Here is an 11,943-nt window from a genome sequence, read left to right as displayed (position 1 = left end):
TCTCTGTCTGTCTGGCGAGAGCATGCGCCCTATAGCGAAAACCTCTCCAAAAAAAAAAGAAAGAAAAAAAAAAAAACTTGGACTTCAAAATAAAATCATTTTAAACTTTATTTTTTTAAGGTTTAATTTTATTTACTATTTTCATTTGACCAGAGAGAAAGGGAAAGAAGGAAAGCAAGCTGTCAGGTCCAGGTCTCCCACGGCTGGCCACTTGGGAGTCCAGTAACTGAACCACCACGTCACCAGCCGGCCCCCAAATCTTTTAAACTTTAAAATACACTGTAAGAAAGTTAAAATACAAGCCATAGACTGGAAAGATAAATTTGGAAATCATAAATGATAGAGGATTTGTACCTATTAATAGAATAAAGAACTTCTACGATTCAAAAGACATCAGATAACCACATTTTTTAAATGAGTAAAAGATCTGAATAGACATTTCACAAAGGAAAGTATACGAACAGCTAAGGACCACATGGAGAGATGCCCAACATCATCCGGCGTCAGAGATGCAGAAATCCGAAAGACAGCAGGATAATACGTAACACCCGCTAGAGTGAAAGAAAAGCAGTGAGGAGTGCTGGCCGGTATCGCTGGCGGGAACACGAAACGGGCAGCTGCTTGGGAGAGCAGTTCGGCAGCTCATCCGAAGTTAAACATGAGCCATCGCTGGCCCGGCGAGTTCACTGCTCGGTGTGTACACCACAAGAAATGGAAACGTGCATCCAGATAATGGGCACACGAAGTCCGAACAGCAGTACTCCTGCAACGGCGAGGAAGTGCAAGCCATCGGCACCACTGGAGGGCGGCCAGCAAGTGCCGTACCTACAGTGGAGTACCACTCAGCCGTAAGAGGGACGGAGCCCTGATGTATTTCTAACATTCTTACCACAATATAAACCCCCCAAACATTACGCTAGGTGAAAGTCAGCACGCAAGGCCGCGTGTGTGACTGCGTTCACAGGAAATGTCTGGAAGGGTAAAGCCACACAGATGGAAGGCAGATTAGCGGCGGGGCTGGAGTTAGGAGCGATCGTTTGAATACAAATGGGCATAAGAGACCTTGGAGTGACAGAAACGTTCTAAGCCAGGACTGTGGCGATGACTTTACACTCTACAGCATTTATGGAAGATCACGGAATCGACCCATCTTGTTTCCTTATTTTTGTCAGAGAGCACGTGCACTTGCCAGAGAGACAGAGAGGGGGACGGGGTGCCCACGCTGCGGCTCTCCCCACTCCCTCCTTGGGTTCGGGGCACACAGACACACGTGCTGGCGTGTCCTCTTAGACCTGGTCTGTGCAGTCAGTTATGTGGGAATCCAGCTCCCTAACCACCATGCCTCAAGGTTTGTCATGAACTGATAAATCTTTTTTTTTTTTAAATTATTTATTGAGCTTTATTTATTCATTCATTTTTAATTTGACCAGAGAGATACACACAGACAGAAAGTGAGAGAGAAGACGGATAAAGCAAGCTGCCAGGTCCAGGACTTGAACTGTGGTCAGCCATGTGGGAGCATCCACCGCCTTAACCACCACGCCACCTGCTGGTCCCATGTACTGATAAATGTTAAAATGTTTTCTTTTTTTCTTTTTTTGGAGAGGATTTTTTTGCTATAGGGCGCGTGCACTCGCCAGACAGAGAGAGAAAGAGACACAGAAAGAGAGAAATCACCCCCCAGGGAGGATGGCCACGCCGCAATCCCTTCTCCTCCATTCTCCTCTCGGGATCTTGGGCACACGCGCACACGTGCCCGGCGTGAGTTTTAAGCCACCAGGTCCAGGACACAAACCGCAGTCCACTATGTGGGAGTCCAGCGACATAGCCATTACGCTAACTGCTGGTCCCAAAATGTTTTCTTTTAAAGTGTTTGCATTGTTTTCAATTTATTTAAAGTCTGAAAACAAAAACTACTTTTTTAAAGGAAATTCTTTTTTAAGAATTATTTTATTTTATTTATTTATTTTTCGGGGGGAGAGGTTTTTGCTATAGGATGCACGCGTTCGCCAGAAAGACAGAGAGAGACAGAGAGACAGAAAGCGAGAAATCACCCCTCAGAGGTGATCGCAATCCCTTCTCCTCCATTCTCCTCTTGGGATCTTGAGCATGCACACACATGGGCCCGGTGTGAGTTTAAGCCACCAGATCCGGGACTTGAACTGCAGTAGAGACTACATGGGAGTCCAGTGATATAGCCATTATGCCAATTGCTGGTCCCTTTAACTTTATTTTTAAAAATGTTACCAGAGAGGGACAGAGTGAGAGAGAGAGAAACTTGAGAAAGCAACCCACCAGGTTCAGCACTCAAACTGCAGTTGGCCATGTACAAGTCCAGTGCCCTTAAGCACCATGCCACCTGCCAAAGCCAGAAAACAGAAACTTCTAAGATAAAAGAAAACATTTCGTGGCTAGCAGGCGGCATGGTGGTTGAGGCACTTGACTCACACGTGGCAGAGCACAGTTCAAGTCCTGGAACTGGAGACTTGCTTTTTCACTCTCCCTTTCTGTCTTTCTGGTAAAAATGGAAGAATAATGATAATAAATAAAAATAAACATCTATACAAAAAGAAAAGTTTTAAAAATGAATGTAGAGGCAGTGATAGCACTGGATGAAAAGTCTGAGACTAGTTTTCCCTAGGCATAGTATTCCTAATGGAAATAGCTCAAAGAGAGAACTATCAGCTTATAATTCCAGACTTGATTAAGCTAGTTTTATAAGAGAATATCACATAAACAAAATAAGAACGGCTCTCAACTGGTAAATTAAAAATATGTACCTGGAAGATAGGCTCTGATAACCCTAGGAGCATTCTTTGAGCATTTGTGGGGCCTAAGAATCGATGCACGAGAGAAGACCAGCCCAGGGAAAAACGGAACACAATGTCCTCTTGAAAATCCGAACACAGCTGGTGGCAGTTCAGGTCATAGCTGAGGTCGAATTTCTTGCAAGGAATCAGTGCGTCTAGTTTATTCTGTACACCAGCTGGTAGTAATGGCTTCAAATTTTCTAGAAAAATATAAATTGATGACACTTATTCTAAGAAATAATAGGGAATACTGTTTTACCATCTATGAAATGCTTAAAGGAATATAAATTCTAACAAAAGAAATCAAAAAGCAAAAACAAAAACAAAATACACATGACCTTGTAAAAAATAAATATTACCAATAATTTCCTGCTGGGATTGAAGCATCGAGGCATTGACCTCACTGGTGCAACGGTCAGCCAGGTTCCTCCCCATACCGTCTTCGATGTGCTTATTCAGCTCCTGGAGCAATGGCGAGTGTGCAAGTTATTTTTCTCCAGAAACTATGCAGACTTTAGGAAGACTTTAGAAGTGTGGTAAACATTAAAGTGATCTTAGTGCTGTTTGCAAGAAGACAAATTTTCTGTGTACTTTTTCATACAAGAACATTTACATTTATTACAAGAGACGTAGCCATTTAACTGTGTCCTAACCAACACAAAGACAGTGAGATGGCCAAACGGCTGAGTAAGAGCACAGGATAAGCAGAGGAGCCCGTCTCCGAACAGTCTCTACCCTGCTTTAACTTACACTTTTATACACTTTCAACACACTTGGAGAAGGATGAAACTCAGAACAAAACTCATCAACCAAAACAGAGAGTCGGCAAATTTCATCTGTCATTGCACACGAAACCTAAAAATATTAAAAAATCAAAATTGAGAAAAATTAAATGTGATTACCAACTACTCAAAGCAATCACTAGGAGGACCAGCAGGTGCTGCGTGGTTACGGCGCTGGGTTCCCACACAGCCGACAGCGGTCTGAGTGCCAGACCTGGCAGCCTGAAAATCACACTGGGAGCAAGCGTGTGTGCCCCAAATCCCAGGAGCATGGAGGAGGGACTGCGGCATGGTCATCCTCCTGCACAGCGGCTTCTCACTGTCTCTGTCTCTCTCCAGCCAGTGCATGTACTCCATGGCAAACCCACCCCCCCAAAAAAGGAACAAAAACTTAAAATATTTCTTTTCTGGTAATAAGGATAACATTTTTGGCATTATTAAAAATACATTCATTTCCAGATTTTTCTTTTTTGAGATCTTTCTGCTATAGGGCGCATGTACTTGCCAGAGACAGAGACAAAGCGAGAAATCACCTCCCAGGGGTGGTCTCACCGTACCTCCCTTCTCCTCCGCTCTCCTCTTGGGGTCTTGGGAACACACACGTGCTGGCACAGTTTCAAGCCAACAGGTCCTATCTCAAACTGCAGAGGATCACACTGGACTCTGGCAGCCTAACCACTGTACACCTGCTGGCCCCCTTTCCAGATACTTTAATCATAAAGTTATTTGTACTCACCTTGTTTGCCACCTCCTCAGTAACTTCCCTGATTTTTTTCTTAACATCCAGTGTTAAAAGGTTCATCTGGTTTCGGATAAAGTCTAGTCTATCAACTTGGTCTTCCCTCTCTTCTAGTGAATAAACCCTAGTACAGCATGAAGAGCAGTCAGTCCTCGAGTATTAATGCCAGGCAGTTAAGCAAGAGCACCCACGTACGTCCTGACCCGTCCACTACGGCTCAGGAGGAGCTCGTATTCCCACATCTACAAGGATGCAAGCACTACTTCACCTGTAAAATATTTGTATAGATGATTTAATATAAACTACTTTGTTTCTCTACCCATGAGGTACCTAAACCCCACACAGGATTAATAAGCATTCTAAATTTCCAAATATTTCATAGATATAAACAGTCAAAGTAAAACTCATTATTGACTTTCGGTAATGAACAGGGGTTAGCAAATGGCGTCCTCACCAACTAGCCCAGTGGCCAGTCCTTGTTAAAATTTCTTGGCACACGGTCACACCATACCATGGCTATCTACAGCTGTCTTTGCTCTAAATCTGCTGGGCCGTGACGATGCGAGACAGCGTGCCCGCAACGCCGAGTGCACCGGCCAGCTGCCCCGTGAGGCTCTGGGACCCTGGATGATACCCCACAGGAGCGCCAACGCTCGAGCTTCTCTAAGGAGGCTCTTGGGCTAACAGTTCCCAAGCACTGATTTTACAAACCACACAACTTAAATCACATCTGCTTTGCACCACACTTAATTCAATTTCCTATACCTTTAAAATTAACAAGAAGGTCGATTAGGTAGGTAAAATCCTGGGTTCTCATAAAATCACTGAGTCAGAAGTTCTATGGGACACCACCTCACTGCCCAGAAGCTGCAGAGGCTGCAGAGCTGGGGCAGGCTCTGGGCCACGTGCTGTGGTGCGGTTCCCACACCTAGGTGAGCACACCTAACCCACTCCCACCAAAGTCCCCAAATCCAGCAATGCGCTTCCGTGACACACGAGGGGGTTTGTTACCAGCCAGAGCAGTGCAGGTGAAACTCCATCCCACCCCATCTTGGACTTAATCTTGGATGCTTGATACATTTCCTTTAACTGGCCTACACCCAGCAGAGGCCCGACTGAAGCTTACCCGGACTTTTGTTGCATTTCTTAAAGTCCTGGTTTGTGCTCAAGCATCCAGTTGTACGAACTACGCTTTCCATCAGCAGTGTTGGCACTTCCATGTACTCATCTCCCCTTTATAAGGTAATGAACGGAATAAAACCACGCAGGACTGTGTTCCATATTCAGGACTTTGATTAAAAGTACTTTCTACCGTGTTTGTTAACCAGCTGATAAACCAAAAAAAATCTCAACTGGCACCAACGAGTAATTTCAAGGTCTCAATGCACAAATACTCAAGAGAATGGGCCGCGGGGTCGAATGCAAGAGCACCTGTTTTGGACTTCATTATAAAATTCTGCTTCAAGAAAGGGTTCTTCCAACGCTTTAGATATTTTAAAGCAACCAAACGTTTTTAAACCATAATTCATACAAAGGAATAATGAGATCCAGGGAATGAATGAATGTAGATGATATGTTTAAGATTACAGAACACTTACGGCTTCCAAATATCAATTTAAAAAATTGTACAAGTAGACATTAAACCCACAAGGTTGATTTCAGTATGAAAAATAGAGTGAAACCATTTTAAATCTTAATCTTAACAAAAATTTGACAAGGAAACCTAACATTTTTATGTTGCAATAGAATGAACTCATACCTTTTTTCCGCTGCAGCCACGTTTACCGAATCCATTATGCTCCTCACAGTATCTAGTATCTGTTTAGCTCTGACAGTGTGCTGCTCAAACTTTGTTCTCACTGCTGACTGCGAGATACACTCCTGCGAGGACCCAACCATAACACAGTACTGTAATTCCATCCCAACATCGTCAGGAATTTAAACACAAAAACTTGCTGTTTGTAACTTCAACCCAAATAGACACAAGAACAGAAAATAAATGCATGAGAAAAGTAACTTAAAATTACAAAAGGTAAACAAAACGGCAAAGATTCAAAAGTAAAAAGGACTTTAACAGCAAGTTCATATTTTTGTGTATTTTTACACAGTAATGTGCAATGGTTTGATTGTAATGTTAAAAAAATAATAAACAGGGTTCGCTCTTTTCTATGTAATTTTATCTGGATTGCCTATAATCCATTTCTAGTGTATCTAACTTGATTTTCCTCATACTTGACAATGGGTAAGAAATGGAGTAAGTTTCTTAATTAGGTTGTGAATTAGAATTCTACCTTATTTTAGTTGAGTGATGTAATTCCTATAGGTTACTAAAACCAACTTCTATAGATTAAAAAATATGAACAATGGAAACAATTTTTAACAACAAACCTAATGATATTTTGAATTATTTATGGAATAAATCTGAGCCATTGCAAAGGCCATCTCTTCAGGGTCCCTGACAGCATGCGCACAGGCTGCAAGATGCCCTATCTCATTTGTCCCCACCCACTAACTGTGGCAACAGCTCCATTAGTGTTTCACAACTTTGCGAAACAGAACACACCAGGAATCTGGGACCAGCAGTTAGCGTAATGGCTATGTCGCTAGACTCCCACGTGGTCAACCACTATTCTAGTCCCAGACCTGGTGGCTTGAACTCACGTCAGGTGCGTGTGCGTGCATGCCCAAGATCCCGAGAGGAGAATGGAGGAGAAGGGATTGCGGCGTGGCCATCCCCCCTGGGGGGTGATTTCTCACTTTCTGTCTCTCTGTCTCTCTCTCTTCCTGGTGAGCACACGTGCCCTATAGCAAAAACCTCACCAAAAACAAACAAACAAGACGGAATACACCAGGAAGGAATCTGTCACATACAGCAACAAATACATTTTGTAAAATTTTTCTTTAAAATTTCAAGCTACGCAATACTATTTATCATCTAAAATATATGCGTGTTTTCTACTGTGTCATCATTGAAAGTCTACAAAATTGTTACAGTTGGCCTCATTTCATTTTACTTCACAGAAAGTCAAATTCTGCCCTGACAGTGCTTGTATACAACTGTGTTTACAGAAAAACACACCAACATCAATGACTATCTCAGTTTTGTAGAAAACATGTTTCATTTTTTTTGAGAATTTTGCTGTAGGGCACGTGTGCTCACTGCAGAGACAGAGAGAGGGAACACCCCGGGCGATCGCCATGCAGCAACCCTTTCTCCTCTGTTCTCCTCTGGGGATTCTGGGCACACGCACACATGCCTGGTGAGTTCTAAGCGCCAGGTCAACATGTTTGTTTTCTATACTAACTTTTTAACAAGGAAGGGTAAGTCCCTATGCTCCAAACTGCTGTGAATCCGTCCCCTGGAGCCTCTATGAGTACGACTCGCAGCCCACAGCTCTGGGGCTGCTCACCCCACTTCGTCCACAGCCCACAGCTCTGGGGCTGCTGGTCCCACTCCATCCACATGAAACTCACAGAAGCATCGCTCGTCCTCACAAACCTTCACAAGGCTGAGAGCATTTCTATCTGTACATTAAAGCAAAGACAAAATATCCATGGGTGCGTCCTTCTATAAAACCACTCGCACAGTGAGCACATGCATTATAAACTACTTATGTTTTAATGACAAAACTGTGATTTTATTTTAAGTAACTGTCATAATAAATGTGCCAAATAATCCCCTCCAAATGTGGCCAGATGGTGGCACAGCAGTAAAATAATGCTCTGCAAGGCAGCCCCACATGGGAAGGCCCCTGGATCAAGTCCAGACACCTGCCCTGAGAATGCCAGGAAGATGTGAGCCCAGGACCTGGGGACGGGGACCAGGGCATCAGAACCCCGTCAGTGCTCTCTGCCCCTCTCCCACCTCATGGAATAAACAGACTTCGAAAAATTAAGTCAGGGGGTAGTGTGCTGGTCAAGGCTCTGGACCCCACAGCCGAATGGGATTCAAGCCCAGGACTGGCGGCTTGTTTTCTCACTTTCCTGCTCTCTGTCTCTCTCTGGTCCAATTTTTAAAAAAATAATAAATTAAATAACTTTTAAAAATTAAAATAACGTAAAAATACTTTTTAAAGTAAAAAGAAAATCCTGTGTTCCTCGATGAAGCAGATCTAGATATCAGCAATGAACAGTCAAATGTGTAGAACACAGCACAGTGTTAGAGCTAGACGAGGCGGAAAGAAAAGCTCTCCAGAAGTTAGTAAGCAATATGAGCTACTTTCTAATTCAAAATGCAGGATGAATAAATACAAAAAAAGGATAATCTTCTAATTAGAACGTATCCTACACAGTTTGCCCCACGGCTCTGCAGGACACAAAGGAACATCCTGAAAAAGAACACTGCACTTCCAAGGATAAGCACAGGCCTGCTAACACAAATAAAGTTTCTTTTCCGAGCTATTTCTGAGTCCTTCCTTAACACACTCATAAATCTTCACGGGAAACACGTACGGTATGCAACAGTTCCCAGACTTATTTTATCAGAAACTTCAATTTTCCAGGAAGTTTCAAATACTGTACTAAAGCAATTTAAATTTCATCACGCCAGAACATCTTGTAGTCTGTTTTAAAACTTACTAATTGTTTAGAACCAAATCATAATCACATCCCAGTTAAGACAGTTTTCTGATTTTTTACTAACATCTAAAGAAGTCAGCTGATAATTATTCACAGTACATATTAGTTAATATTACTACTTACATGTATAATCAAAACAAACCCACAACTTGTGAAGACCCCACAAATACTGATCAAATGTCGCTACATTTTAAAACACAGGGGAGTGTAAGAACACCGATAATCCATCTGGAAACACCAGGTGGCAACACCCAGCCTCATCCGCTTCCCTCTCCTCTCTCTGAAGAAGTGGTACCCCACATGTATTACACACAGACCGCCGTGCGGAGAGGGGCAGGTAAATTTTATGCAGAATGAAAAACCTTCCTTGCTAAACAATTTCACAATTCACTGTAGCCATTACGACCTCACTAAATACATCAACACCTGTCTTCTGGAAAAGGGGAAATCTCCCTACAATTACAGGACAATCGCGTTCAGAACAATACTACTTCTTACATGACAGATCATATTCAAACCCCATCAGCCATTCCGGGAGTGTTCTTCGCCAACAAACAAACTGACATCTAAAAATTGTTTAAATTTGCCAGGTGTGTGTGCTTGCTAGAAACAGAGAAGAGGCGAGAAAACAACCCCCCGTTGGGAAAGGGCACACTGCAATCCCTCTTCCACCCTTCCCTCCTTTCGGGACTTGATCACGTACACACATGCATCTGGCATGTTTCTCAAGCCACTGGGCCCAGGGACAGAACTGCAGTCAGCCATGTGGGACCTAGCCGTCTTCACCACCACATCACAGCTGGCCCAACCGTCAGACATTCCCAAGGGACAGGCAATCCTCGCACAGTCACCGAGGGCCATCCCTATGCCTAGGTCACTCAGCACATTGGCCCGTACGGGAGGACTTAAAAGCTGATGTCCTGGGATGTGCTATGGAGCCATAAGTATGTACTTTTAAGGAGGTTCTGTGTGACAGCACACTAATCTAACTCTACCCACAGAGTATGCCTTAGGTACATACCAGAAAGCAACAAGACGCACCGCAACACCGAACATGAATCCACAAGATCATTTGAGAGGTTTTTGCTATAAGGAACATGCGCTTGCCAGAAAGACAGAGACACAGAGAGACAGAGAGACAGAAAGCAAGAAATAAGCCCCCAGGGAGGATGGCCACGCTGCAATCCCTTCTCCTCCATTCTCCTCTCAGGATCTTGGGCATGCACACACAAGCGCCTAGCTTGAGTTAAGCCACCGGGTCCAAGACTTGAACCATGGTCGACTACATGGGAGTCCAGTGACATAGCCATTACGCTAACTGCTGGTCCCAATCCACGTGATCATTTCTTTATTCTGACTGTACCGTGGGTGTACAACAAAGTACAACCCACAAAGGAAATGCGTGTGACTGCGAAAGCTCCACGTGGGGAATACCAGCTAAGGGAATGAGACTGGGCGGACGGGGCTCCACAGAACTGGAGCTGGTCGCTGCAGCTGGTCAACAGGGAGGGCACTGACTGAGGGGCTGTGCCTTCTCTACCCACAATCAAAACTACTAAAACTGGGACCAGCAGTTAGCATAATGGCTATGTCACTGGACTCCCATGTAGTTGACCGCAGTTCGAGTCCCAGACCCAGTGGCTTAAAACTCACACCGGGCATGTGTGTGTGCGTACCCAAGATCCCGAGAGGAAAATGGAGGAGAAGGGATTGCGGTGTGGCCATCCCCTGGGGGGGTGATTTCTCACTTTCTGTCTCTCTGTTTCTCTCTTTCTGGTGAGCGCACATGCCCTATAGCGAAAATAACCTCTCCAAAAAAAAAAAAAAAAACCCTACTGAAACAGCCAACGGTGAGACACCTAGGCAACAAAACCTGGATTTCTGACTTGCCTTTAGATTAGTGCCTGTCCAGGTGCGGCTGAGGTAAGAAAAACAAGTATTAGAAAAACTGATTATCTCTTCATTGCTTTTACTCGATTCAGTTTCCAAGCCTTAGATAAGGACCCTAAAGATTAAAAATATTTAGCTCCTTTGAACCAAATTAATCTGAAGGAGCCTATGGCAAGAATCAGACTAACTGCTAAAAATGATAAAACTTGGTAGTTTCTCTTTTCACAAAAATCATCTCATTAAGCTATATAAAAAAAAAGTAAATACCAAAATCCAATAGACAATGTGCATAAAGGCCACAATGCAAGAAACCAATATATTAATAAAAGGTGGGGCAAGTAGGTGGCCTGGTGGTTAAAGTGCTGGACTCTCACAAGGCCAACTGCAGTTCAAGTCCTGGACCTGGAGGTTTGCTTCCCCACTTCCTTTCTTTCTTTCTCTGGTGAGCACACATGCTCTATAGGACACAAATAAATAATAATTATTTTAAAAATAGCTAGCTAGATAGATAGAAGGTGGCACTGTAGTTAAGGCAGCTGGACCCCACATGACTGACTGTGTGGTTACAGTCCTGGACCCAGCAGCTTGAAAAAACATACCAGACCCAAGCGCATGCCTGTCCAAACTCCAGAGAAGGGACTGGAGAAGTGACTGTGGTGTGGCCATCCTTCCTGGGAGGGGCTCTCCCACGTTCCCTTTCTCTGTCTCTATCCAGCAAGTGCACATGTCACATAGACAACCAAAGTAAATAAAAATTAAATTAAAGGTTGGATTATAAGAAACAAATCATCTGAATTGTTTTGGGGGGGAAAGATTTTTGTGACTGGGTGTGTATTCTCACAAGAGAGACGGAGACAGAGAGAAAGGAAAAAATCACCCAAGGGAAGGCCACATTGCAATCCCTCTCCTCTGTTCGCCTCTCTGGGTCGGGGGCACACGTGTACCTGTGCCCAACATAAGTTTCAAGTTGCTGGTCCAGGACTCGAACCCTGGTCAGCACTGTGGGAGTCCAGAGACGTAACCATTATGTCTTCTGCTGGTCCCCAAAACATCTTAATTTTAACAATCTTATACACTGATAAAGGAATATCAAAAAAACTGTCATTAAAAAATAGAAGGGAAAGAAACTACACACATTACGCTG

The 11,943-nt window shown here is 43.7% G+C and overlaps 1 protein-coding gene across 1 annotated transcript in view; it reads right to left on the bottom strand.

Moving 5' to 3' along the window:
- The window catches only part of MFN1 (mitofusin 1), a 47,693-nt gene that overhangs the window by 12,023 nt on the left and 23,727 nt on the right, over positions 1–11,943 (bottom strand). Inside the window, exons 9-13 of the mRNA XM_006162727.3 lie at positions 6,091–6,212; positions 4,329–4,455; positions 3,561–3,665; positions 3,170–3,272; positions 2,781–3,010 (exon numbers count right to left, since the gene is read on the bottom strand). Coding sequence (XP_006162789.1) covers positions 2,781–3,010; positions 3,170–3,272; positions 3,561–3,665; positions 4,329–4,455; positions 6,091–6,212 — 687 coding nt within the window. The remainder of the gene's footprint in view (positions 1–2,780; positions 3,011–3,169; positions 3,273–3,560; positions 3,666–4,328; positions 4,456–6,090; positions 6,213–11,943) is intronic.

This window comes from Tupaia chinensis, unplaced genomic scaffold, assembly GCF_000334495.1.
Source record: "Tupaia chinensis unplaced genomic scaffold, TupChi_1.0 Scaffold140400_1, whole genome shotgun sequence".
NCBI lineage: Eukaryota > Metazoa > Chordata > Mammalia > Scandentia > Tupaiidae > Tupaia > Tupaia belangeri.
This window is presented reverse-complemented; position numbering and strand designations above follow the sequence as displayed.